This window comes from Chamaea fasciata, unplaced genomic scaffold (assembly GCF_029207755.1).
Source record: "Chamaea fasciata isolate MVZ Bird 193981 ecotype frontalis unplaced genomic scaffold, bChaFas1.0.hap1 SCAF_4, whole genome shotgun sequence".
Lineage (NCBI taxonomy): Eukaryota > Metazoa > Chordata > Aves > Passeriformes > Sylviidae > Chamaea > Chamaea fasciata.
In genome coordinates, this window is record NW_027094089.1 from 20,152,645 (window position 1) to 20,179,796 (window position 27,152).

General features: G+C 43.3%; 1 protein-coding gene across 3 annotated transcripts in view; it reads right to left on the reverse strand.

Annotated features, from left to right (window-relative positions):
- Nucleotides 1-1,984: 1,984 nt before the first annotated feature.
- The window catches only part of PDZD2 (PDZ domain containing 2), a 137,822-nt gene continuing 112,654 nt past the window's right edge, over nt 1,985-27,152 (reverse strand). For 2 of the 3 annotated variants that reach the window (XM_066181028.1, XM_066181029.1), the window contains 10 exons: nt 26,363-26,466; nt 25,452-25,620; nt 23,537-24,327; nt 22,221-22,365; nt 15,755-19,343; nt 15,006-15,123; nt 11,861-11,962; nt 9,494-9,764; nt 7,420-7,554; nt 1,985-6,031 (listed from right to left, as the gene is read on the reverse strand). In XM_066181028.1, coding sequence (XP_066037125.1) covers nt 5,865-6,031; nt 7,420-7,554; nt 9,494-9,764; nt 11,861-11,962; nt 15,006-15,123; nt 15,755-19,343; nt 22,221-22,365; nt 23,537-24,327; nt 25,452-25,620; nt 26,363-26,466 — 5,591 coding nt within the window. In that variant the 3' untranslated portion in view covers nt 1,985-5,864. The remainder of the gene's footprint in view (nt 6,032-7,419; nt 7,555-9,493; nt 9,765-11,860; nt 11,963-15,005; nt 15,124-15,754; nt 19,344-22,220; nt 22,366-23,536; nt 24,328-25,451; nt 25,621-26,362; nt 26,467-27,152) is intronic. The other variant, XM_066181027.1, reaches the window with a different exon arrangement.

Below are 27,152 nucleotides of genomic sequence, written 5' to 3' on the forward strand. Positions count from 1 at the left end.
CAGGCAAGTTCATTGTGCCTTCTTGCTTTTGTATCCCTCTTTACTTAGCTACTGACTGTGGCAATTAAGATTTCAATTAAAGATATACAAGACTAATCTTACAAGAGCCAGGCTGTTTGGAGGTTTGAGTCCTGCTGACCCCAGCTCAGGCCATGTGTTGGAGAAATCCAGACAGACAGGAAGATGGATATGGGGGAGTCAGTGAAAGAGAGGAGTTGGGCCGGCCCAGCACTGGTGACAGCAGTGGTGAGTGGAAAGGCAGAGGAAATCATGACTGAAAATATCTTTCTTTTCCCCATGCCATCCTGGGGGAGAAGCCAGGCACCAGGTGGGGACAGATGTGCTGATCCAAGCTTGAGAGGACCGCATACAGCATCCCACAGCTTCCCATCCATCTCCTTCCCAATCTGCTGGTTTTATGCCTTGCACTGTCTGACTGCACAGCAGCATAGACTCTGCAGCATCCCTTTTCACCATGGCTGTGTGCAAGGGAGAGGGATGGGGAAAATAGGGTCCCAGGGCAAATGGAAAACTGGTATACCACAAAACTACTCCTCTTCCCCTCCAGCACAGGAAAGAGTCCATGTTCCCAGAGGGCAGACTGGAAGCCAACCACACTGGCCTCTCCCACAGGATGAGTCAGCAGAAGCTGTGGGCTTATCCCTCCTCACGAGGTACTTGCTCACTTGCACCCTCACTGCCTGGCAACCCAGAGAAGGAAACCGAAAGCAAGCACAGCGGCTTCTGGGGCACAAACCTGGGGATGAGGGAAATGCCCTCTGCACCACTGGCATAGGAGAGCATATGCCTTCCTTGCCCTCACACAATGCCCCACAGCGCCCTTTTGGGCAGCAGCACTGTGCACAGGAGGAAACAGTGAGGCTTGCCAGGCCTGGCACAAGACATAGGCAAGTGCCACCAAGGAAAGGTCAGGACTGCCCTGTGCCATGTGGGAGTGCTGCTGCAAGTGTCCAACCCAGCAGACAAACAGAGAGCAATGCACATGAACGTGTAGTGTAGATATGAGCACTCAAAGTCACCAGGCCCTTCCTCTAGCTCAGCCTTCCCCAAAGAGACCAGCTGACGTGTCTGTGTGCTGCCAGGCAGCATACAATTTTGGGCATCTCTGGCATTCCACATGTCAGAGCAGCTGAGAGGAGAGTTTTCTGGGCTGGCTCATCCTTCCATGAGGAAGGCTTGCTTTGGCCTGCTGTGCACTGACTGTGAAGTGACCTGTGTCTAAAAGAGTGGTCCACTTGATTGCAAACCTCCCCAGTTTGAAGGCTGTGGTCTCCATCTCCCACTATGAGCTCCACTTCAGCTCCACTCCATCCACAGAGAGTCTTCAGCCCAGCCTGTTCCACCAACTCACTGTAGCTTTGATGGGAATTTTATCCCCAGAGTAAGTGGGAAATTAGAACAAATACCAGGTTAGGCCTAGCTGTATAAAATCATTCTCTACATATACAACACATTCCCTTACAGTCCAGGGTCTAGGCAGGAGGTACAGTTTATAGGCAGCATGCTCCAAGGACTGCTGCTTTGATGAAAACTCCACATTTTCCTAGAACAGGGACAGGAAAAACCAAGATACCAAAGCAGGTTTTATAAAACACCTTATACCACTTCTTAAATGCCTGAGTCCTCTTCACGCTGAATGGCAGTTTTTAGGAGGGCACTATTTTAGTTCTATCTTAGATGCACACCTAGACAGCATTTACACAAAGCCTTTGACTGCTCTTCCTGACATCCTCATTCCTGTGATGCCAGTTCCACCTGTGGACCAGACAGACTCTGGCATAACAGAATTAAATATCTAGAGGAGTACCAAGGATACCATTTATTTTCAAAATCACTAAAAAACCCAAGCAAAACAGTTTATGGCAATAAAGATTGACATAGAAGAGACAAAAATCAAAAAAAGTACAATCTGTTTCATATTATTGCACTGACTTTTTTATAATATACAAGGCATATTAAACAGTTTTCATTAAAAGAAGTTTTATTTATATAAATAAAAATGTAAATATACAATATCATACAATAAGTGTATCAGACTAACACAAAATCTACCTACAGTGGGATCCCCATTTTTCTCATGAGCTAGTCTACTCTTCATCAATATTTTCACTTGTACATTTACATAACCTAAACATAGAAACAGGTAAACATTCCCATCTGGGAATACTTCCTTCAGAATTTGACAAGAACCACTGCAGAACATTTACCAGGGTTAATTTCAAGTGAGGGTCATTAGGAAATATGAATTACTTAACAGTTTCTTAATACTTATCTGTCCTTCTATTATTATTTTTAGCGAGAAAATGATCAAATGTTTTTCCCTCCCTAATCTCAGAGTTTTCAATACAGATGCAGTCCCTACAGAAGCTAGAAACAGCTTCCAGGTACAAAAGGTTGCAGAATATGCAGTGGCAACATCTCACTGCTCTCATATCCATGATGTGCACCTTCAGCTGCCCCAGGCCTGGATGCACCAAAGCCCTAAACCTTCTCCATCTAGGAGCAAACCCCCCTTGTCTGGAATGCCTTCAGCTTCCTGGTGAAGAAGTGCATAATTTCATCTTGATTTTTATGTCTTCTAGGATGCAGCTGCCAAGTCTCCGCTCTCCTAGAGTTTGGCCAACACTCCAGCAGGGTGAAGAAATCACCATGGGGACTGATATGCAAACAGCAAGGCCAAAAATCATCGTGATCCTACTGAATACTGATGAACTAATGCAACGTCCTCCATCATTTCAGTGCGACCAGGCTCTCTGAAAAATAACATTTACTTTGCCAGGTGTGTTATCGAAAGTTTACTACATCTGCTTGGTCTACCCATCTTGTCTGTAATAAAGCAGACACCCACACTGCATAAATCCTGGAGCTTTTTCAGGGAATGTCACCCCAAGAGAGATGTCAGGAAATGCTACTGTAATCATACCAACATCAGTGAAGATGTTCTTTCACAAGAAAAATAAAAAGGTATTTTCAGGAACAGAAAAATCAGGGTTAAATACAATTCTTTTGCTTGCTCTAATGTTAGTAGAGAAGTGTTATCTTTCTACCCATAGTAACTATTATCAGATTTAAAACATTAAACCTATCTTTTAAATTATAGCCACTACTGAATCACACACAAAAATCCCCATTTCTGCTTGCTGTTACTCAGCCAACACTTATCTACGTGCATGTAAAATAAAATACTGAACAGTATCAGATTACTGAAAAAAAAGCCTTCTAAATCACTCACAATGAACAGTACCTGCAAATAAGCATCTGAAAATATCCACCACGTATCATCTTAAGACACCTCAAATTAACTTTAATTTACAAAATGAAGACTTTACCTTTGAGCTCACACTGGTTTAGGAGTGAGGGAGACATATGCCTCCTTGTGATGGAACCTCTGGAATTCTAGACTGTGGACTGAAAAAAACGCCATTCCCTAAAACACAACTGTGATTTACCACATTAAAGCAGCAAAAAGTCAGTACTGCACTTGCACGTATTATACGTATACAGGTATGCATTCACTACGCTGCATTAAATTCCACATGCATTTTATGTATCTATTATACACTCTTATTAGTCGGATTTTGGTCATTCCTGAACAAGGCCTCACCATTCAGTTGTCATTGCTTAATTATTATTGCCCTGTTTTTCAGCAAATATGTAGGGGTAACCTCTTCTATCCCATTGCAGGCCTGGAATCTCAGAGTGGTCCTCCAGCCCTAAAAGCTGCATCCTCCTGAAGCCTCTCCTACCACGGAGGTGACCAGAGGCATGGGCCAGTCCTGACAGAATGGCTGAGCTTTGGGTTTCCAGGGGACCCAACTCCACAGTCATCTCACAGCACTGAACCTGAATTAGTGTCAGCAGAAATCCTGCAGGCAAAGGAGCTGTAGGACTACGTACAGTATTGCCTTTCCTGTAACCAAAAGCTGCATCCCTCCCTGGATTCACATGCTAATACGTCACTGAGAAAGAATTAAACTTATTTATTCATTTTTAGGTAAACATTGCACAGCTTTTATATTCATCTGGTCTCAGGTTTCCTTGCAGAACTGAATTTTCTTCTGCTCATCATGAGCTGCAGTCTAATGAAGTTGTCACAGAGATGAACCCAAGTGAGTGCTCCACTAACCTGGAAGCAATTGCTTCAAGCACTGCTGAATAAATGTAAATAAACTGAACTACAGTATGATCTTGGGGAAGGGCCAAGTGGCAAGCCTAGACCTTTTTGTAACAGCTACGCAGTGTCTTGACTCACTGGAAGCAGAGGCAGCACTTCAGACTTGGACTAGTTCCAAGCCAAGAGCTCTTCACCCTAGGCATGTTGGCTGCAAGAAGTCTCCAGCCTAATGTGATGAACAACCTGAGCACTGTGGAACAAACAACTTGTTCTCAGCTGATAAGGACACTGGCCCATTTCCTCCTGTATGTATTTTATGTTGTTAAGCTATCCCAGATGTAGGAAGAGAAATAACAGAGTCTAATCTCTTGCACCCATACGCTCTCCTCCCAGCACAGCAGACTAAGCAGCATGGCCCGCTACTGATACCTCTTCTGTGAGTAGAGGTGAGAAAATCCAAACTAAGCTCCTGTGGCATTGCAATCCTTTCTCTTTTGCTGTACCCAACACCATGGTTTTTCCCATCTACACAAACAGCTTTCAGTTTCACCACCCAGAACCCTCAGTATTAGCCCAATCCTGACGCAGTTAGGTGTACTTGCATCATCCACACACATCCTCAACCCATTCTCACACAAGCAAAAATAAATACTGGACAGGAGAAAACAAAGAAGACCAATTAAAAGCCACTGCAAATATGGCCAGCTCAGATTTAATCTGTTAAAATCCCCATTTTTAGATCACCACTTTTCAGCTTGAGTCTTTCAAGTTGGGCAGCCTTAAACCTCTTGAAGACAAATAAAAGCAGCCCAACTAGTAGACGATCTTAGTGGTCGCTGAAGTCTGTGGGATCAGTAAGTGCTCAGCACTTGAAATTATCCCCCTTTTAAAAATATATATATTTTAAAGGTGCCTAACATTAGAAGCCTAAATTTGAAAATTCAGACCTTAATTTTTTATCGCCCCCATTTTCATCACAACTAACAACTCAGTATACACCTTGGTGGACAATCACCTATTATTTGGACCTGATTTTCTTGGAGATTTCTACCACATTAATGCCAAGTGCTTTCATAAACAAGTTGCACCTAGAAGTAGATGCACTTGTGGTGGATGCTGAGTTAGTTCATTAGTTTTAAGAGGATTTTTCAGCTTTGCAATAAAATGCTTGTATTTTAGGCATACAAGTTGTGCAAAATTATATTCTTTTGTCATGCACTTTTAGCAAAACTGCACTTAGAAGAATAAAGTGAGATTGTTCCAGACATTCTCTTATTACAACAACAAAAAAGGACCAGACCCTAAGGAAGTGTCCTAAAGTCTTATTACAGCTAAGTGATATAGTACAGTCTAAAACCCACCCTTGTCAACAGGATGGCAACCAACAAGTTCTACTGCCAACACTCTGCAGATACTAAAAATATCAGGGACAGGCACAGTGTTATTTATCTCAGTCAAAATACTTTAAATCAAACCCAGGAGAAGTCTTGAAGTTCCAATAAAACCGCCACATAATACAAAATTGTCTCTAACTTTTGGCTTCCTTCGTCCCCAATCATTGGGTGAGATTTTTGAAGCTCATCACACACTTGCTCAATGGTTCTCCAAGGCTCTTAGCACCTCTCTGTAAAGCATTAAGACACGTTTGTGTGGCTTTATAAACAAAGACAGCTTTTAGAGAGTTTAAAATGGTTTGTCTTAGCAAGTGTGATTAGTTGTAGTGCTTCCATCATACTACAGTTCTGTGTTTTCTGATTAGCAATTGAACTGGCCCCTCTGGCACAGATTTAATGATGTTCCAGGCATCGTAATGCATGAGCCCAATTAATGACTTCCCACTAACAGCGAGAATTTCATCTCCAGTTTCTATGTTTCCAGATTGCTCCGCAGCACCACCTAGAAGCAAAGGGGGAAAAAAGTCAGTGTCAAAAGAAAAAGAAGCAAGCTCACAAAAATCTGCTTTCCACTGGGATGAAATAAACCATTTTTTCCAACAGTAACAATTTCAGTACAAGTCACTTACATTCACCACAGCTCTAGCACGATAACCCATGCTGCATCTCATATAAAAGCTTATTTTAACTAAGATAAAGCCTTGTTCTCAGAAAAGATGTCTGGTTTTGAAGGAAACAACATAAGTGTATTAAATATGGCAAATATTATCTCTGTAGCTGTAAGAAAAACTGGTTGATAAAATAACCATGAAGGTTGTATATGGCACAGACTCAATATTAACAGGGTAATAAGCAGATAATGTAGTAGACTGTACAACCCAAGTTGAACAAATCAAACACTGATTGCAAACTCTGGACAGACAGCATTCACAGAAAGCTTCTAGATAGAGGCATACCTTTCCCTGCTGATGAAAGTATGTTTTCTGTAATGATAGTTAAACTAACATGATCGATCACAGGGAGGGGAAAAGAACTGTATGTAAGGATGTAAATGAATGAGCTCAAAAATTAAACATACTCTTTACCCTAAGAAGTACTTTCTAAAGAGGGGAAAAACACATGCACGCACACACACACGCGCACACACAAACTGATAAGCAATTCAGTAAATACCTGTGTGACTTTTTACCTTTATCAGTGAATAAATCACTGAAAAGTAATTCTGTAAAAATGCTGTGCACATGTAGTTTCATCAAGAGTTTCAGCTGCCTTCAGAAAGGACCTTATTTTTCACTAAACTGACATGTGACATATGAAAGTCACAGCATAGTTCTGGGACTCGTTGTCTTTCTATGTATGGTTCATATAAGTTTAGCCATCTGCTGACAAACAAAGCACCTATGACTGGCAGTTTTTGAATACCGATATCTCATATTCTTAGCAAAAGCTATTATATTAACATTTAAAAAATTTTAAAAAAAGACAAAAATATGGTAAAATTCATAATTGGGCATAATGCAGGGTGGTGCTTCAGTACCACACTGACTATATGCACTATACATTTCTTAGAAAAGAGAACCGGATAAGGCACGAACGTCTCAGACCACTATGACTACAGATGATGGCTGCTGTAGTCCAATGTCTGCACTAGTGGACAGACCCATACTTAGTAAAGCATATTGCTCCACATTTACTAGCAGATGCAATCCCTAGCCATTCCTGGGAGCGTTTTTTCTTTTAATGACCACTTTGGCCTAGTAAGTGGTAATAAATGAGAGCCACAAAACCCACCCTTGCTTCAAAAAAATGCTGAGTACAGTAATTGAAATGTCTGTACAACGCACAGACAAAAGGAAAACTGGGATAACATCCACTGCATGCATGTAGTACCTTTAAATATCCTTTTTACAAGCAAGGGCTTATCTCCAGCAATGGAAGCTTTTCCACCATCAAGACTGAATCCCAAACCAGCAGAGGTTTTCAATAATTCAATGCAGATGACATCATTCATGTCCAGATTTGGATCTGCAATTGAATATACAGAGCATCTTGTTACGCAGATAACAGTAAACTTCATGTTGTGTTTGGTTGCTTTTTGCTTTTGCTGCAGTGACAGGACAATTCAGAGTTCAGTTACTCAGACTAGAACATGCCACCAAGTTTCTCAGAAATAAACGTATTCTATTGTAGTTGTGAATGGAAGACAGTACAAAATGCATTTACACATAGGGACATCTTCATTTTAGATGTTCAACATAAATCTGCCAAGATACCATTTTTTTGGCAGAATTATAGCTAGCAAATTTAGCAGGTACTCTAAACAGCAACAAGATAACGAAAAAATTACAAAAATAGGGAGTGAAGAGCATTTTTTTCTTTCATTTTCTCCCTTTACTTATTCAATGAACCACATTTTTTTAAGTAACAGGAATGAACGAAATGTTTCATTAAGCAAACATGTTCCATTCTCTTAATCAAAAATCTGTAATCAGTTACTAAAGTGAAAAATTGTTTCTCAGCTCCTTTCTGTGTATTTAATTATAATTAACTGTAGTTGTACAATGCCTCCTACATAGTAGATATTTCTGAAGTGCAATATTGCTGCAGCTGACTTAAAACATGATTTTGCATGGGCAGAAATAAATCTGCAGTTTTGGAAAACAAGATCCTCTTTGTCTTGTGTGAATGTAATAATTATGCAGTCTGTGTTATCACAAATTACTGCTACTGTTGTCTTAGACAACTTTAAAGGTTATCTAAAACATCTGGAGATGTCATTTGCCTGGAAGGGTGGAAAGACGTTTTGAATAACCCAACACCATTTTGTTTATGAGATAAGGTTGCCCCCTAGTGCCTGGACCCAGAAGATATTCTGTATTTGTCAGGGTGCAGGATGTAGGGAGTTTAGAGCAGAGAGGGATTCTGAAGTAATTACATAGATTATATCCATGGGAGCAATTCCAGAAAGGCTGATCCATTAATTAACAGAGTACTTTTTTGCCTTTTTTTTTTTTTAAGCTGTGTTACAAAGTCATACCATAAAACCCAGTGTAAGCATAAAACAAAAGAAACTGGTACAGAAAAAAAATCCCTGTGAGAACAGTAATGATTACAGGCAACAGATTAAAAATAATTGAGTGGCAGCTCCATGTCCTGGTTTTGGGGTGGAAAGCGCTGAGCCTGCTGTTGCCCTGGAGGGCAGGGGAAGCCTCTGGTCATCCCCTGCTCCAAAGTAGGAGCATCCAGATAGGTGCTGAAGGGGCTTGGGTCTTAAATCTCAAAAAAAAATTCAGAGATCTCTTCCTAACACTCCAGGCGCAGCCTCTACACCAAAATGCTGTCCTGTTCCCAAAAAGGAGCCTAATATTCCACTAATAATTTTACACTTAAACCATTTGTACCTACTTTCCTATGGGATGGCTGACTTCAATAGACTTACTTCCAGTTACTGCAATATAAAAATAATTTTTTTCTATGTTTCTAGTAGAAACAGTATGAAATCTGCTTTTATAAAGAACAAGCTCAGTCCCTGTGCTTAATAAACTGCAGGGCATGGGGTTTTCTTTGAGTTTTTTAAATTTTTTTAAAATCATTTCTGGTTGTTTTCTTCCTTGCATTGACTACTGTTATTACTTAAAAGGAATTTATTCTGGATTGGAAGAATATGTGGAACCACTTTCCTAAGTAGAAATTGGATTGGGCCCTAAATTAGGTCTAAGTTTGCGCCTAGTTACGATAATGAAAAAAAAAAAAAAAAAAAAAAAACAACAACAAAAAACAACCAACCAAAACCCAAACCGTACTTAGGTTCCAAAGAGAACAAATAAAATTTGAAGGTAATTTCATTTTCTGCCTTAAATCACATCAGGCACAGACGCTTTTAATCTAAAACACATGGACATTTTCCCCTTCAGTCTGCTCTGCAAAGGAATCCTTCCAAACTGTTCTTGGACAAAGATCATACCTGTTCCTATTTCCATGGAAACATCCTTTCCAGACCCCACACATTTTCTGCCAGTAGCTGATATCTCGAGTCTAGAGGAATTGTTTGTTTTGTGTTTTTCCTTCTGTATGACAATGACTGCATATTTGTACAGCCTTGCATGATGAAGAGTATTCAGGACATCCCCATGGACTGAGCTTGCCAGAGATTTGCCATTGATCGACAGAACAAGATCTCCTCGATGGATAGTCCCTTCTTGAGATGCCACTCCCTTTGAAAATACTCTGTGGACCTACAAGAAAGGTTTTAACATGGATGTTTTAACCTCATGACCACACATAGCGTTCTACAGGCCAAGCTGAACAGACACACTCTACCAAAACTTGCAGCCAGTGCCTACTGCCTGGATATCAAGCACACAGCATTTTCTCCAGTGAACACCCTCAAAGTGACTAGACAGAGCTCCATTTGGGGATGGGGGAATTCAGAGTAAAAACATGCTTTTATAGCACAGTCATTTCTATGACAAAGATAACCAAAACCAGCAAGGGAATGTAATATCACTAATCACTTACGCTTTCACTAAACTCCTCAAAGGTCTTCAATTAACATATTTCAAGTGACACAGAAGTTAAATCCACATCCATGCCACAGCAACCACCAGGAACATTGTGATGTGCAACACCCACTTCCCCAGTTCCCACTGACTGGGACATGCATCCTGTGCTGTTCTCAAATGCACATTTCTAAACATCGGTGCACTGAAATGCTCTGACTTACTGCAGCTGTACAAGTATTTAAGTGTTTGCCTCAATCTGGCTGATCAAATACCATGCAAATAGATGGAAAGGGATAACTTAGCAGCTTGAAATGCATTTTTTTAGAGAAAAAAAATACTCTATTCAGGGTGGATAAAACTTTGAGAAAACTTCCAGCGGTTTAGTTGTGTGTCATTTACAAAAAGGAACTGACTAAAAGATTCAAGACCCAGCATTTAAGGACTTGCCTATTTGGCACTCTAATTTTAGCAGCCAGAATATGGTTTCCCATGGAGACAGTACTAGGTCTGACAAGCAAATGTTCAAGGCAGCAAATCTGTGGACACAACTCTGCATGGCATTATCTTTAGGAATTTATCCTAATACCCAGACCAGCACTGAGGCATCAGAAGCCTTTTGGCTCCTGTTCCATCTCACTGTAGGGCCATGCTGAGATGGGCACCTGCTACAACCCCAAAGATCCAATGAGATGAATTTCCAGCCAGTCTAAGCAGGCATTCAAAGCTGGAGTAACAGCCTCAGTAACAGAAGTAGGCATGCAAATGCAAGTGGAATATCGGGGTCATGTCCAAAAAATCTGCTGCTTTCCCTCAGTTGCTCACCTCCTCAGTACCCTGAAGCTCACTAGGCATTTCCATTTCTGCACCCAAGTGTGGATATAACCCAGTGGTAACACTAAATCTAGCTGGGACCCAGAATTCCAGTAGGTCAAGAACATAGTAAGATCCCTTTACACTCTCCGAACAAAAAGCGTCAGGAAAGAGCAGGAACTGACACTCCTTTGGTCTCATGGCTAACAGAATTCAGGAAAAGGACAGTTCATCAGTTCCTCAGTCTGAGATAGCTCAACATCTTATTTTTTAGGTAGTCATATTTTCTAGGTAAGGAACTCTGTAAGGAACTCTCTGGGGACATACTCTTCATCTAGCCTCAGTATCTAATGCGTCTCTCTCTTTCAGGACAGAATTTAAAATGCATATTTTGTGTTAAAGAAATCGTCACACAGGACACCAGTTCTCTTGGATATTTCTGTCTTACTGTTCTGTTTTTGAACAGTCACTTTAAACACACCAGTGTCTTAATATGACACTATCTTTGGTTCAGAATGCTGCTTAAGACTTTAAAAAACCCTAACCAGACAACAACCCTCATTTGTTGACCACCCACAGGTATCACTAACTCAAAACAAACTTGTGATCTGAAATCCATAATGTTTGCTGAGGTCCGCAACAATCAGTCTCAGGAACTGAAAAATCCTCCAAAAACTTTGCTGCACAGAGTTTCCTTTCAAGGGCTGGAAATGAAAGTCTCGCCTGAAAGGCTGTGTGCACTGCAGCTGCATGCAGAATTTTATTTACATGCATAGGATTTAGATCTAGCCCATCCCACCCAGTAAGAGATTTTTAAAGCCTGAAAGCATAATTGTTATCCATCTCCAATAATAAAAATTACACTTCCCAGACACTCTGATTTTAGTAGCAGATGGTAAGCTGCTGCTTTTGAGACACTGAATGACTTGCAGTGAGTCTTGATAAACGAGGACTTGATCTAATCACCAGCCTACTTTAAAGTGAGCTTTGTAGAAAAATGACTTGCAGCCATCACTTACTGTGACTGATTTCTGTTCCAAGTCTATTCCTCCAGCAACACTAAATCCCAGGCCAGCTCCTTCTTCTTTGTGCAAGACTACAAAGTATGTGTCTTCTTTGCTCTAGCAGAAAAATGGAGGCGCACAGGAAGGGGAAGAAGAAACACAAAACCAAAGATCAACACCAAGTACCCTCACAAATGACAAATTCCCAGTACCCCCAGACTATGGCAGGTGATAAAAAGCAACGCAAGGAATTAAAACTGAGGCATTAAATGCATTTCACTTCATGTTACAGAACGAAGCAGCCATCTAGGAGAATTTAGGTGACAAGAAAAGTTGCTTCATTCAGTTCAAGGCTAGCAAACAAAGTCAAAGTTAGGATACTGAAATGGCATTAAACCTTGGGCAGCCTAATTTTTACAGGCTCTAGTCACTTTTCCATTGTTCAACATTTTGCAGTCAAAATTCAATATTCCCATACACCTTTCTGGACCAAGCACCGTACTCTTCAGGAAATTATGTTACTTTTGTTAGCCAATTTCTTCTTCCTCGAAAGAGTAACACAGACGTAATGCAGGGCAGTTGCATCAACCTCTTCTCAGCAGGGCTGACAATCCTGCAAGGGGCAGTGGCTACATTACTGAAGCTTGGGAAGGTCAGATGGGACAGCAGAAAAAACTGTTTCACTTGGGAGGTGAAAGTAAGGAGCATGTTAGTGAGCTAAACAGGACTAAGCTGTGGTGTTGTAGAAATGGGAGCATCCTGCACAAGAAAAGGATTGGTACAGGTTTGCATCCAACAAGTCTGACACTGTCACAGAGACCACATTTTGTGGTGTAAGGGGACCTGTAGAAAGGAATTTGGTGGAGCAGGTACATAATACCTGTCTGTGGGGCAGAGCATCAGATGTGGGGAGTAGAAAGCAGGCTTCTCAGCTTTTCCCCAGGATCCCATCTAACACCAGTTATTTCAAAAAATTGCCAATACTAAAAGTAACAGCGAATTATTAGAAACCAATCTCTTCATCTATTTAGTGTTAAATTATATATTTAGTTCACTAAACTCAACATATTAACTCAGCATTTGTCTTTTGTTTCAGACAGCACAGGGAGCTACAGATTACCAGACTTTGTGGTGAAACAACAGTCAAATTCTTGGTGTCACTGCATGTTTTCTCTGCCACATAGTGTCTATGGAAGATTTCCTACACTAGAGGCATCCTTGGAATATACAAAGGCAATGTCAGAAACTGATGTCACCCTGCTCCACATCACTGATCCATCAGCACTCAAGGAGAGAGGAGCAGTGAGGGCAGATCATCTGTGTTCACAGTATTTTGTAAATGCTAAGACCTGGCTCACCTGTACTCAAGTGAGAACAGCTTTATGTCTGGCTAGAAATAATAAAATCAGTTAAGTAATTAGGCTAGCCCCTTTCCAGATAATGGAAACATACACATCTTTGACTGTTAAGTAGTATAGCAATCCCTTTTCTTCAAGAGATCAGGCTCTTTCCAACACTCGATATCTCAACTTAATTTGCTTACACTGGTGAAGGAAGGAAAAAAAGTCAGAAGTTCAGCTGTTAAAAGAGTTATCCAAGGATCATGTGTGTTGGGCCAGTCAACAACACAGTCTGGATACTGGCTCCCCATTCCCAAGGTGCATTCCCTCCCTCCCCAGCCCTCAGAGCTGCTCCTTGCCAGCACACATAATATTGGGCAGAGACTCAGCTGTGGATGCTTACTGCTTTACTTGGACACACAAGGCCTCCAGTGATCACCTCTGTTTAGACTGTTAGCCAAAGATACCTATCATAGAGACCTAAAGAAAGTGCCCATTTTCAAATTAATAGCAGTAGCATTTATTAAATGGTAACAGTAAATTCAGCACTGTTTAGAGTAAAGGACGGTGACAGACTCTTCCCAGGGAAGGCGTCAGTCCAAATCAGGCAGTCCGTCTCATTTTTCAGCAACTGGATAACTATGAAGATCTGTTCTATTGTACATTCAAAATCCACCATTTGAATAGCACAAAATTTTCCAGAGTATGTGCCACACTGGGCTTAAATATGGAGAAGAAACTATGCAGACAAGGAGTGCATTCCAAAAAGCATTCAGTTTTATAAATATTTGAGCTCACAGGCTTTGAAAAGTGGCTTAAAGAAATAATCTCTCCAAGATGACATGCAAAATACTTTAGAGAACACTTAATAACCCCTGTTCAGTTGTGCAATCCAATCCTAATTTTATCAGTAAACCTAGCTAGCCATCTTGGCTCACCAAGCCTTTGAGACTTGAATGCTTTAGCTGTGCTGTCCCCTGGAAGGAGATAAAGCTGGGTATTTTGGGAAGGTCCCTTTCGCCCCAGCCTGTGTTTGAAATTGCAATCTTTGTGAACAAAACCCAAGAACACTCTAGATGCAGCTCAGCCAGCAGTTACGCAGACCAGATGGCAGTTTTCCTTCCAGCACTGTCATTATTTTATCAACTTCTGTTCTGATTTAAAAGTATGTGGATGTATCCCACAAACAGAAACACCAAAAGCAGGAAAGTAATGTTCTGGTTGGCATTTCACTTTGGAAGCCTTCTTCAAACACCTAGATAATGAAGCAAGTTATCTTGATGCAACAACCAGTTTCCACAGAAGAGAACAAAAAGGTCACAGGAGTCTCATAAACCCTTCAGCAGCCACATTCTGGTGTTCAAGTTCAGCACTGAACAAAATAAATTAATTTTCTGTGATTGCAGCTTCTAGCAAAGGGCACCAGGCACAAAGAGGAACAGAGCTTCCCTCCCCTCCATGGTGGGGAAACTGAGTCTGACCCAGATGGTTGGTGGAAAGCTAAGTTCTGATGCGCAGTTACTGGGGAGCCCAGATGAAGGAACACTTTTCCACTTAAAATAGGTCTATTTATTGTGACTCACAACTGCATTTGAACTTCCTTATACAAAAAGCCATTCAAAATTATAACAGGTTTATAGCAGATATGTAAAAACTAGTATCAGTCTAATTAACACCAACTGCAGTTGATAGCAATAGCCTGTCCCGTGACTACTACTACTACTGGAAGAGACCTGAAACAGTTTGGAAAAGATTTTATCTACCCATAAGAAAGCCCTCAAAAATCCACCAATAACCCAGTTTTATCTTGTGACTTTTACCTTTACTTGTGCTTTGACTTCTTGGAGCATAGCAGCAACATCACCTTTTGGTACTACCACTGACAAAACAGATTGCAGTTTTTGCTGGTCCAGGCTTGAGATGAGCAGCTGATCCAAGCTAAAATAAACATAAAAAGACAGAAAAGCTCTATATTTCCCTACTTTGTAGAGATACATTTCACATATACAATGTAGGCTGTATTAGGATAAAGGACAAAGAAGAAATCTTGAAAACTGGTAAAGAAATGGTGTATACTGGGAGAAGAGTAAGGGACAGAGAAGATTATTTAAGAATAACTCTGGAAGTCAGTCCCTGTTCTGTTCCACTCATCCTTCCCTAATGGTTTTAGCAACAAACATTAACAGGAGACAACTACATCTGAAGACTGCTTCTGGCAGGACAACAAGCTCGTTTGTCACCACAGGCTGTGCTGGCAGCCAGTGCTGTGCAGCCTCCTCTCCACCACTACTGCTGTGCTGTAACATGGCCAAAAAACTGACCAAAACCACCTAGAGGGGCCACAGAAAAGGAGCCCAGCCGTCCCCGGATAAAATATTTAATCTTGTACTGAAGCCAAGACACAGCAGCATGGTAGCTCCAAGGCATAAAGTCATGAATGGCACCCCCAGACTGTGAGGGGATGGCAGGCTGGGGCCACAGCAGAAACGTGCTTTGGGGCAGACCTGTGGCACAGTGGAAGCTTTGCCAGGGTTAGGGATAAAACAAAAATATCAAAGCTGACACTAACCTGATAGACCAGCTGTTTCCCCCAAACAGAGAGCTGCCATGGGGCATGTCATCTTCTGAGGCAGAACCCGGCGTCCCTGAGCCACTGTCCCAGGGGCTGCAGGCTCCCAGTCCCATTGCACCCAGCTCTGTGGGGCTGCAGTGGGCTAGTGGAACTGCCCTGCTCTGGGCAGGCACGCCAAGGGCTCTGCGGGGTGTGACTTCCAGCTCTGTCTTGAAGCAGGCAGGCTGCGGGGGCTCTGAGAAGCCCTCTCCACACAGCTTGTCCAGGTTGGGCATACTGAGGGCTCTCAGCTCCCGCAGCCTGGAGCGGGACAGTGACAGCCGCCCCAGGCCTCGGCTGCGGCGCGCCTGTGAGACCGAGGTGGGGAAGGCAGTCATGTCTGCCCCAGCACCATCCTCCTCACTCCTCTGGGGCTTTTCGTCCCCTTTGCCACCCTCGGTCACACACACAGGCTCTATGCTAAGGGGAGATTTGGCCACGGTGTTGGCTGGGCTGGGGCTGCCACCATAGGAGCTCAAGCTGCGCCGCAGTGACCATGGTGTCTCAGTGGAGCTGGATGTGGTGACCAACCCACCACATGACCTCCTGGCATGGGGCAACCTTGCAGTTGAGCATATATCAATGGCCTTCACAATGGGCCGGTCAAAATTAGCCAGGTTTTCAAAGGATTTGATCCTCTGTTTGACAGAGAAGGATGAAATTGGCTCATGCGGCCAGTTCAGCTCATAGTAATAGTAATTCCGCCTGAAGTTTCTCAGTTTATCAGCAGTGGGGTAGCTGATGTCACTGGCTGAGGAGGATGTGTCATGGACCTTCTGGGCACTTTTGGAGGCACACGCCTGCTCCTTTCCACTCTGGCTGTTAGGCAGATTCAGGTGAGCCACCTTTAACATCCCTGTTGCTGCCTGTGGATATTTCTCCTCTGCAGTTTGACCCTGGGATCCTTGCACAGGGTGAACCTCTGCAACATGGCAATCCTCCCTCAAGTGTCCCGATAACTGGGATGGCATTGAGTAGGTCCTTGTCACAGGTTTTGACAAGCCACAGAGACGTCTGTCTCCAGCAGTATCTCCTCTTGAGAAATACTGCATGGTCCCAATCTCCTCAGTCAGCCGAGGCACTTCTGCATTTACCTCTTCTGTTTTCTCCAGCAATGGCAGCCGCAAAAATGATGCTAGTGAGGACGAGGCAGAGGAGGAGGAGGAAGGGGATGATGAGGAGGAAAGCTTCACCTCAATGAAACTGCGTTGCATCTCCTGCCCTTCCAGCTGCTCCTGCTGAACTGAGGAGGACCCCAAGGAAAAAGAGCAGGCTCCAGCAGATGTTTCTGTGTTTTGCAGATCTAATTGTCTAAGAACATCTGCACTACAGATGCTTTTGATTGTGTTCAGTTCTCTTCCAGGGTTATCAGTCCTCCCTTTCCCACACTCAGCTTTTGGTATCCCCTGAGGAGGTGAAGTGACTATGGACTGACTGTCTCTGGCTCTGAAATCATCAACCATAGCACCCTTACCCTGACACACCACAGTCTGCATGGAAACTTGCTTCTCTTTTGGCCTTCCCCATGACAGCTCCCCACAGCCACATTTCATTTCACCACTTGCGGTTGGACTGCTGCTGCCATTTGGGATAGTCAGAAGTGAATCTTCAGAAATTACCAGAGATGGTTTATTTTCCAGCTCTGATTTCAGAGTCTTTGAGGCTGCTGAAATGCTCTTTCCAGGATCTGAGTTTGTAGGTGAATTATGAGACAAGGGTGTTTTCTTTCCAAGGAGTTTGGGGGACAGTTGTGGAGAAACAGAAGCCCTTTTCTGATCAGCCCCATTGACTTTGGTAGGAGTAATGCCAGAAGAATCTGAATATGTCTTTGCTTTGCTTTTGATGGTGAACCCTTTTAGCTTTGGTCCTGCTTTAGATTTCTGATTATTTAAAAGGGTATCCATTATACTTTTTTGTGCCATTACCTTAGACTCCTGACAGGATTTTTTCTGTGAGGATGGGCTGTGCGGTACTGCAGCTGCTTTGCAGTGATTTGTGCCAGAGCTTTGGACTTTTCCATTTGAAGTCCTTCCTGAAGTCACAGAGTTAATTTTCTCATTTTTTCCTGGCAATTCATGAGTCGCATTAGCCTTTGGATCTTTAGATCTAGTGGAAAAGGGTGACCTGAGTGATATTCCTCTTGTTGATGATGCATTCATATGACTGCTGTCTGTTTTGGACAAGGTGGACGAACTGTTGGTTTCTTTCTTCAGCAAGCAATAATTAGCAGCATGATTAGAGTCATCAACTGCCATTTCACTTTCAGATTTGGATCCCTGCTCATCACGACATCCTTCTTTCTCAAACAAGCTGTTCTCCAAGACATTGACATTTCTAGCAGAGCAAAAGCTTGTCTTTTTGCAGTGCAGAGACCCTTTTTCTCCAATGGATTCACAGCATTTCTTATTTTCATTACTGTTCCCCAAATCCATCTCTTCTTCTGTATGTAAGGCACCATTGTTACAGGAAGAGTAAACTTCAGGGATACTGACTGAATTCTTTAGGATATCTTCTGGCAGAAGAACTGAGGAATGAGAACACAAGGATGCAGAGGACACATCTGGACACTGTGAAGGACATGGAGTGGGCTCACCATTATCTTCCAAACCTAGTTTGTTGATGCTTGTCTCCAGTGACCCACACACTGCATAGTCCTCATTCTGCAAAACTTTGCCACTGTAAGGGTGCAGCTGGGATAGAGAGGACAGACTTGTTCCAGAGGTGAGACGCTGCTCCTGTGCGGGCTTCTGCAGCTCATCATTCATGCAACAAATCTCAATTTGCTCCTCATCTGACTCTGTTACAGTACAGCCTGCAGGGGCATTGGCAGAAGCACACTGCCCAAGCAACACCTCACTAGCACTGTCAAAGGCTTCTGTGAGAGACTCTGTGTCTGAGTGAGAATCCTCCGCAGCCCCATACATTGATTTTGGAAATGGGTCACTTCTCTTACCTTCCAGAGAGTTTGCTGCAGGCAACTCATCCTCATTTAAACTGCTAAAATTCCTAGAATAGTTATTCAAAGAGTTTTTATTCACAGTAAAAAGTTTGCCTGTGTTGATGGAGTCCAACACAGACAGCCCCAAAACCCCTTGTGCATTAGCTCCACAATTCACAGCTTTCTCCATCAGCTCCTCCTTGGGTGCTCGCGGCTCAGACTCGGGGCAGCCCTCATCAGTGCCACAGCAGCACATCGTGGTGTACTCGTCTCGGAGGGGGCTCTCTGCACGTGATGGGGTGCGTGAGGCCCTGCTCTCGGGGGCACCCATCTGGCTGAGCAGGTCATCGATGTCAGTGACGGGAATGGCCACGCACTCCTCTTCATGGCTGCCCTTCGGAACACCCCTGTGCACATCCCTGCCCGTGCCGGCATCAGGTGGCAGTGTTGCTCTCTCTGCTGTGCAGCCACCGACAGCAGCTTGCAGACCTGCTTTTTCTCGCTTCCCAGAACTCTGTTCTTCCTCCGTTGTGAGGATGCTGTTGACATTGGCCTGATTTTGAGTGTCTACCCCTGGAGACAGGATGAGGTTTGTAAATCTGCTGACAGCTGCATCACGATTGAAAAAAAAAGAAAAAAAAGGCAAAATCCTGTCAAATATAAGAAGTGATATAGAAAACACCAGGTTTCATTATAAAAACAGACACCCACATTGACAACACATTTCCATTTTCATCTGCACTCCTCCTCTTCTGTAATGATGTTTACAACAACTCGAATTAATCACAACTATGTGTATTTGAGTAGTGCACAGAAGGGAGCAATGCACTTATCCAAGGTGAGTTGTCATGATCTGTTTAACTCTCATCTTTGAAATTGCAGCAGTCAAGCAGCCAACTACCAAAGTGTCAGCATGCAGTATGTCATGCTGAGCAGCACTGCTTCTCATCACTTCATATCTGAAGTCACCAACAGAGATGCTGGGGAGCACAGAAAGCCCTGACATAGCAAAGGTGACCAGATAACACAGTGACAGTCATAAATAACTTGGCTCTGACCCCTTAGCACTTCTGCAGTTGTTCAATGTGACATGCATGGGTGACTTTATGCACACATTAAACACATGGGCTTTACTGCATTTCTGGGACAGACCTCTCCTTGCTTCCAGTACCTGTTTAACCCACTTCTGGGCAGCACACTGAGCTCCCTGTCATTGCTGCACTCTGACACCTTCCTGCTCATTCATTTCTCTACATCTTCAGTTTCCAGCACTTTACCCAACATACCAGATTCCACTTTTCTACACTGCTTCTGAGACATGCATCTCCATTCAAGCCACCTTCCAGAAGGCCAGTTATTATCACATGGGGCCCAGAAAGTGTATGGAGAAGTTATACACAGTGTCAGCATCCTTTCCTGCTCATTCAAAGCTGCCTGCACATCTCTGTACTTCTCACACAAACCTATAGAATTATCCACATCACTTAACTTAGGTATCCATGTTAAGAAGTGCTGATTCCTCCTGGAGTAAACAGAAAAAACACCTTAGGAGGGCAATCTGAAGCAGTCAGGTTAGAATTTGACGTACTCCCCTGCTTCAGCATGGTGGATCACATGCTGAAGAGACCACCTTTTTAGCCAGCGGGATAGGACAAGGGGAAGGGTGAAGTGCCCTACAAAGTACTGCCAATGTGTCCTCACCCCAGGGCTATTGGTTTGAAAAGCCCCAGCAATCTAAGGGAAAAAGAACAAGAACCTGCCAAGCCTGGAATTCTTCAAAGAACAACTGAAAGTCAAGCATCTGGAGGCACTTTAGGTTCCCAGGTATTAATAGGTACACAAAGAACATCATAAGCTAGAACAAAGCAAAATATTATGTTCTTCTTGAATTTGGAAAGTATGCTTTTCTTTTTCAAACACTCATTTCCACACCACATAATTTGTACAGTCTGTGGGGATTCATATATTGCTGTAGCAGCATAAATCAGCCCTGAGCAGAAAGCAAGAAGGTATCAAGTATTTCAACTCACACTAGAAAACTTTTTGTAATGGAACATGCAAATAATCATTTTTATAAGATTTTAGTTTTCTGTTTCATCTTCCTGCACTTTAGAGAATTTTGACACATAAAAGGGGAGGGGAGGGGAGGGGAGGGGAGGGGAGGGGAGGGGAGGGGAGGGGAGGGGAGGGGAGGGGAGGGGAGGGGAGGGGAGGGGAGGGGAGGGGAGGGGAGGGGAGGGGAGGGGAGGGGAGGGGAGGGGAGGGGAGGGGAGGGGAGGGGAGGGAAGGGAAGGGAAGGGAAGGGAAGGGAAGGGAAGGGAAGGGAAGGGAAGGGAAGGGAAGGGAAGGGAAGGGAAGGGAAGGGAAGGGAAGGGAAGGGAAGGGAAGGGAAGGGAAGGGAAGGGAAGGGAAGGGAAGGGAAGGGAAGGGAAGGGAAGGGAAGGGAAGGGAAGGGAAGGGAAGGGAAGGGAAGGGAAGGGAAGGGAAGGGAAGGGAAGGGAAGGGAAGGGAAGGGAAGGGAAGGGAAGGGAAGGGAAGGGAAGGGAAGGGAAGGGAAGGGAAGGGAAGGGAAGGGAAGGGAAGGGAAGGGAAGGGAAGGGAAGGGAAGGGAAGGGAAGGGAAGGGAAGGGAAGGGAAGGGAAGGGAAGGGAAGGGAAGGGAAGGGAAGGGAAGGGAAGGGAAGGGAAGGGAAGAAAAGGGAAGGGAAGGGAAGGGAAGGGAAGGGAAGGGAAGGGAAGGGAAGGGAAGGGAAGGGAAGGGAAGGGAAGGGAAGAAAAGGGAAGAAAAGGGAAGAAAAGGGAAGAAAAGGGAAGAAAAGGGAAGAAAAGGGAAGAAAAGGAAGAAAAGGAAGAAAAGGAAGAAAAGGAAGAAAAAGAAAAGAGAGAAAAGAGAAAAGATAAAAGAAAGAAAAAGAAAGAAAGGAAAGGAAAAGAAAGAAAAAGAAAGAAAAAGAAAAGAAAAAGAAAGAAAAAGAAAGAAAAGAAAGAAAAGAAAAGAAAAGAAAGAAAAGAAAGAAAAGAGGCTTGTAGTACCTTACTGTCCATTTATAAAGCATTACTAGAACTTCAGATTTAAGAGAGAAAGAGAGATTTAATTAGAAGGGGCCAATATATTTAATGAACAGGCACAGCAATAAAATGAGTTGTCAGGACAAGTGTCACTGCCACTTTAGTTCCAGGACTGCATCAAATGACTCAGACCTCTGCAAGCATTGGCAGGAGGGACCTACTCTATGTGGGAGCTTTGAATACCTCACACAGGAATAGGTTTTCTCCCCTTATCATGGTGCTGGAGAGGACCCTGAAGCTTGGTTTGGTGATTAAGCGCTTTACTTGGCTCACCAACGCAGACACATCATCCCCCTGCCCTCTTCTCTGAATCCATGTGGAAATCTAGGACAGCAGAAGATCTGGCCCAGGTGATCCAAGGGCATTTTGTTCACTGGTGCCCAGAATAAATGGTACAAAACCAAAACTACTTTCTCACCTGATGCTGCCTTCTGGATCTCCAGGGTTACGGATGTGGGAAGACACTGCATAAGCAAGCAGATTTCCTCATACATCATCTTGCTGACAGGGATGCTGTTGATAGTGGTAATCTCATCGCCGACAGCCATCTTGCCCATTGATCCCTGATGCAAAGAGAGATTCAAGGAAATTATAAATACACATCAGAAACCCTGGCACAGAGGCAAAGATTGCAGGGAAGCAATTAATAGCTTACGAGCAACATCTCCCCTATTTCACATCACTGCAGAGCACAGGTACCACTGCTGTCAGTTTGCCAGCACATAAACAAAGAACAGACTATGTTTCTGCCACGAGGAGAATTAAAGATCAATCTAAAACAGGAAGGTCAAAAGATCTGCCGGTTTCTCTGGGAGATGAGTATCAGGATGGAGGACATAGCCCTCTTAGTTATGAAATGGGACAGATCAGCCCTAGCTTCTTCAGGACTGGAACACTGTGTGTCATTTTTTAATTCCATGCATGAACTGCTTCTCAGGTGGAACTCTCTTAAGCCAGTGAACAGACATGAACTGAGCTCTTAAGGTGCAGGTTTGTTTCTAAATACTGCAAAATAAATCTGAGAAAAAGGCAGGAACAAAACCCACGTCCCCAGATCTCACAGCCCTATTCAAACTGCTATGCCATATCCCTCTTACTCCAGTGGCCGCTAATGAGATTAAAAATGCTACAGCCAGATTTGTACACCAGAGTATTATTCTTCTTTCTGCACTTCTGCATCTAGCAATTCCATAACCAGCATGAAGCACGTATCCATATTGGTACAGGCACGTATGAGATGCAGAAGAGCAATGTACCACTGCGACTACTGTAGCTCTTGGAAAACCTGGCCAGCACCTAAAGCCTCTTGGTTCCAGATCCCTGTAATACAGGGACATGTGCATATAAAGTAGCAAAGCATAATATACATTTATTATCACCATCCTCTGCCACCAGGATTTACTTATTTTGTCTTCGCCTAGTTAGAAAATAAATACAAAAATTGCATTCCCTCAAAATTGCGATTTCAAGGGGGGGGTGGGACCGTCTCAGTGGATTTGCATCCCACCTCTCTTAGTTTTGAATTAGCCTGAGTGCACTTCTGAATCAGAAATACTTTATTTAGCAGCAGCACCAGAACAACATGGGGTGACATATTTTGCCCAGCAAGGACAAACACCTCAGTTGCGCTTACTCTCAACAGACCACTTGCTTAATAATAACAATAAAAATAATAATAGTCATCCCCACAATGGGAAAGCACATCCCTATAAGGCAACTCAAATTACAAATTACCATTTCTGCCGGTCCACCTGGCCGCATCCCTGTGACGACAACCTTTAAGGGCATGGCTTGGATTTCCAAATCCAGGCCAAATGACTCGTGCTCATTGCGAACCAGAGTGACGACTTCAACCTGGCCCTGCCCAACTGCATCAGGTGCTTCACACTTCTTGCTGTGAGGGAGCATCCTGGCAACAGGCTTGTTGTAAGAGCCATGCTCCTCTGCCCTGTGTCTCTGAAGGCTTCGGCACTCAGTGCTCATCATGCTTTTCACTCTGGTGACTGCTCTGTGCTCAAGTTTTGGCGATCTCTTAGATTCAAGTTGCGCTTCCCGGAGCTCCCTCAAACTCAGGCTGCCAAGGCGAACTTCAGGCACACTTGAGTAATCAAATGCTATGATAGGGAAAAAAGGAGATTCAATTTGCTCCAGCGTGCTATCTGCAGACTCCACGGAGTTGCTGAAGACAGAGGAAGATGTCTCCATGCCGCTGTATCTCGATGACTCACTGTCCTGCCTCTCATCATCGATTTCAACAGACGAGGTTGTAATGACAATGCCAGCATCCTCCTGGCTCTTGTCCCTCTGGCTTCTGTGCAAGTGGGAACTTTCATCGTCATCACTGGCATCACCATCATAGAAAACAACCCTCCTCTGTCGGTGAAAGGGGCTGCGGGCAGATTTGGGACTGTCACTGAGAATTCCGGGTCGGACAGACTCCACATGCTTGTTGTGATGGCCAGATGACCTCCCACTAGCTGGAGAAGTCAAACCATTTGCTTTAGTCACTTCCGCATCTCTAGCAGCTAGGAAAAAAAAATATACTTCAACTGTACTTACAGATGATTTTTAACACCATGCATCTCACTACAGCAGAATACATGTGGCTCTGTTTGCAGAGGAAGCTTAACTCTTCTTCACAAAGCAAAAAAACCAGGTTTTGTATGTCCTCCCCCTACCTACAGTAGTATCAAGAGGACTGCAGATAGCACCACAATTTACAGTAATTCCCAAAGTCAGTTCATTGGTATGGCTAGTTCTACTTTCAGGTTATTTCTAAATTATGGCTATGACTCAAAGAAGAAAGGGATGCAAATTCAAATGTGTATTTTAGCTTAAACAACAGATTTTCTTTCACACTTTCATTAAATCTAAGCTCAGGACTCCTGCATTAGCTCACAGAGAGTAAAAATTGCTTTCTTGAAAAAAGACTGAAGCACACAACAATCAATTTTGAATTAGCAAGTAACAAACCCAAGAATCCTTTCCACGTTCTCCTTAGAAAGAATGGCATCTTACTTTGTAGGAAGTTGTTTTGGTTTTGGTCGCTAGTTAGAAATGTAAAAATGCTTTTAAACATTAAATAATTTCCACAGAAAATAAGCTGTAGACAAAGAAATTACTTGAGAAACACAGGATAGGGAGAAAAAAATACATCTTTTGAACTTGTGTACTTAACTAAGGACACACAAGGTTCTTTCAGTCAGTTACTATGGGGAGAAAGACACACATGCAAATACCTGATGTAAAATTGCACATTTGCTTGTTTTTACACATATATTGACCCTCTCAAAGTTTCTGAGATAGCTATAAACATTTTTGATAAATGCAATAAATAAGATGATCAGTCATTCAAAAAAACCCCAAACTCTGCAGTGCTGTCAATCTAGTTTCATCCTAATCAATCAAAGTCATTTTCACACTATCAGAACAGTGTTTTGAACAAAATATCATGAAAACAGGCATTTCTGAGGATTCTTAAAAATTTCTTCAATTTTACAGGACTTCATGCAATCAACAGTGGCTTGCACTACACTGCCTGGCATTTCTTACCAGCACAGGGACCACCACAGCTCTCCTGTATAGGAACCCAGCACTCAGTGGCTCTCCCCCTACTAGCCCAATGACCAGACACATTTGCATCACTTACTCAGGCTTCCATGGAGAGGAGAGCCATCGTCCAACCAGCTGTTCCTGTTCTTCTGACGGAGCTGCTCTTCATTACACGAGCCAGGTACAGCATCAGAGAAGGGGAGATGGCTCCCACCATCATGGGAGAAGTACTGGGAAAGCTCTGCCTCAGAGCTGACGGATCCCTGCTGAAGAGAAGTGACCCTGGTGACCAGCTGTCTTGCTTGCACGTGAGCACCACACAGACCACTCATATTGCTGTGTCAATAAAGGAAGATTAAAGCCAATTTTTAAAATAGAGGACTTGTCAGTATATTGAGAGCCAAACTGTTGAAACTGGATGTCTGGAACACTGCATATCAACATGTTTTTAGCCAATACAATAAATAAAAAAGGATTCCAAATCTGACTGCTTTACAGGTGTGGTTAAGTGAAGAAACAAGGGATGAAACTATTCACTTTTTCAGTTCCCTTTATACCCATTCTACACTGAGAGAAGGGAAGGTTTAGTACCTCCAGACACAAGTGTCTACGGCTTCCTTGGCTTTACCAGGAAAAACAGACTTTTCCACTGCAATGTCTACACAGAGGGACTTAGTCTCAGCCTTCTGCCCACAGGCTCAGGTCTCTCTTGCTAACTTCATGTGTCCCACAGAGCAGAAGTGCCTTGGAGGTGGCAGGAAGTGGGACCCCACAGCCTTCTCTTCCATGCTCTGCAGATCACTCCCAAAGGCTACAGTCACACAGACAAACAGGAGGTTGCTGCCGTCACAATTTAGATGTGTGACACAAGAAAAAAGCCCTTTTATAGAGTTCATGTGACAGAGAAGGAACATGCAGGCTTGGTTTTGAGCCCCTTGGCCAAGTATGAGCTTCAGTAAAAGCTGAATTTGAAGCAGGCTCAATTTTTATTGCATCTAATCCTTTTACCCGGCTTGCTGGCTCCAAGAAGCGTTTCATAGTCCAGCTGAGGGGAGATGAGGTCTCTCCTTGTTTGGCCTTCACACTAGGAGATGGACTTTTTTGTACAGCTCCTGTTAAACACAGATTAGTTAGATGCCAAAAATTAAAGTTGTGGTCCATATAACCAAACAAGCTTCTCATCTATCTTCTGAGCTGGTGGCTGCATTTAGCCCCACTTATTTATTATCTGAATTGCTTTCCTAAAGTGAGATTTATTCAGCATTTCACAAGCTCTCCCTCATATCAGATGGAATGTTACCACTGAGACATATTACACCAGCCAGGCCCAGGGCAGTGCTATGAACAAGAGATGAGCAGGAGATGGTCTCCCCCACCTGCTGAAACATGCTGCTGACTAGGGGCAACCTCAGAAGACAAATTAGCAAGGTCAACTTCAAAGCAGCTCTTAGATGACACACATAAAAAGGGGATCATGTAACAAATCTAACATTTCTGTCTGAACATCACCTTACTGGTCACTCTGCCATTGCCAAAAGTTTGCTTTCATCTGCCAGACTTTAGGAAGTGCTGGAGTTCAAACACATAGAGAGATGCCAGAGTACATATTTTGACATGACTTTGAAGATCAAAATGGTGTTAAAACATAGAGTCCAGTATGCAACACCTGGACTTTTTCAAAAGGTCACAATACTTAGAGAGGTTTTTTGCCATCAAGGGCAAGCATACATAGATGGAGTAGATCCCTCCTGTTCTTTCCCTACTGGAACACTGTGCTTCCCCTCATCCAGAAAGAAGT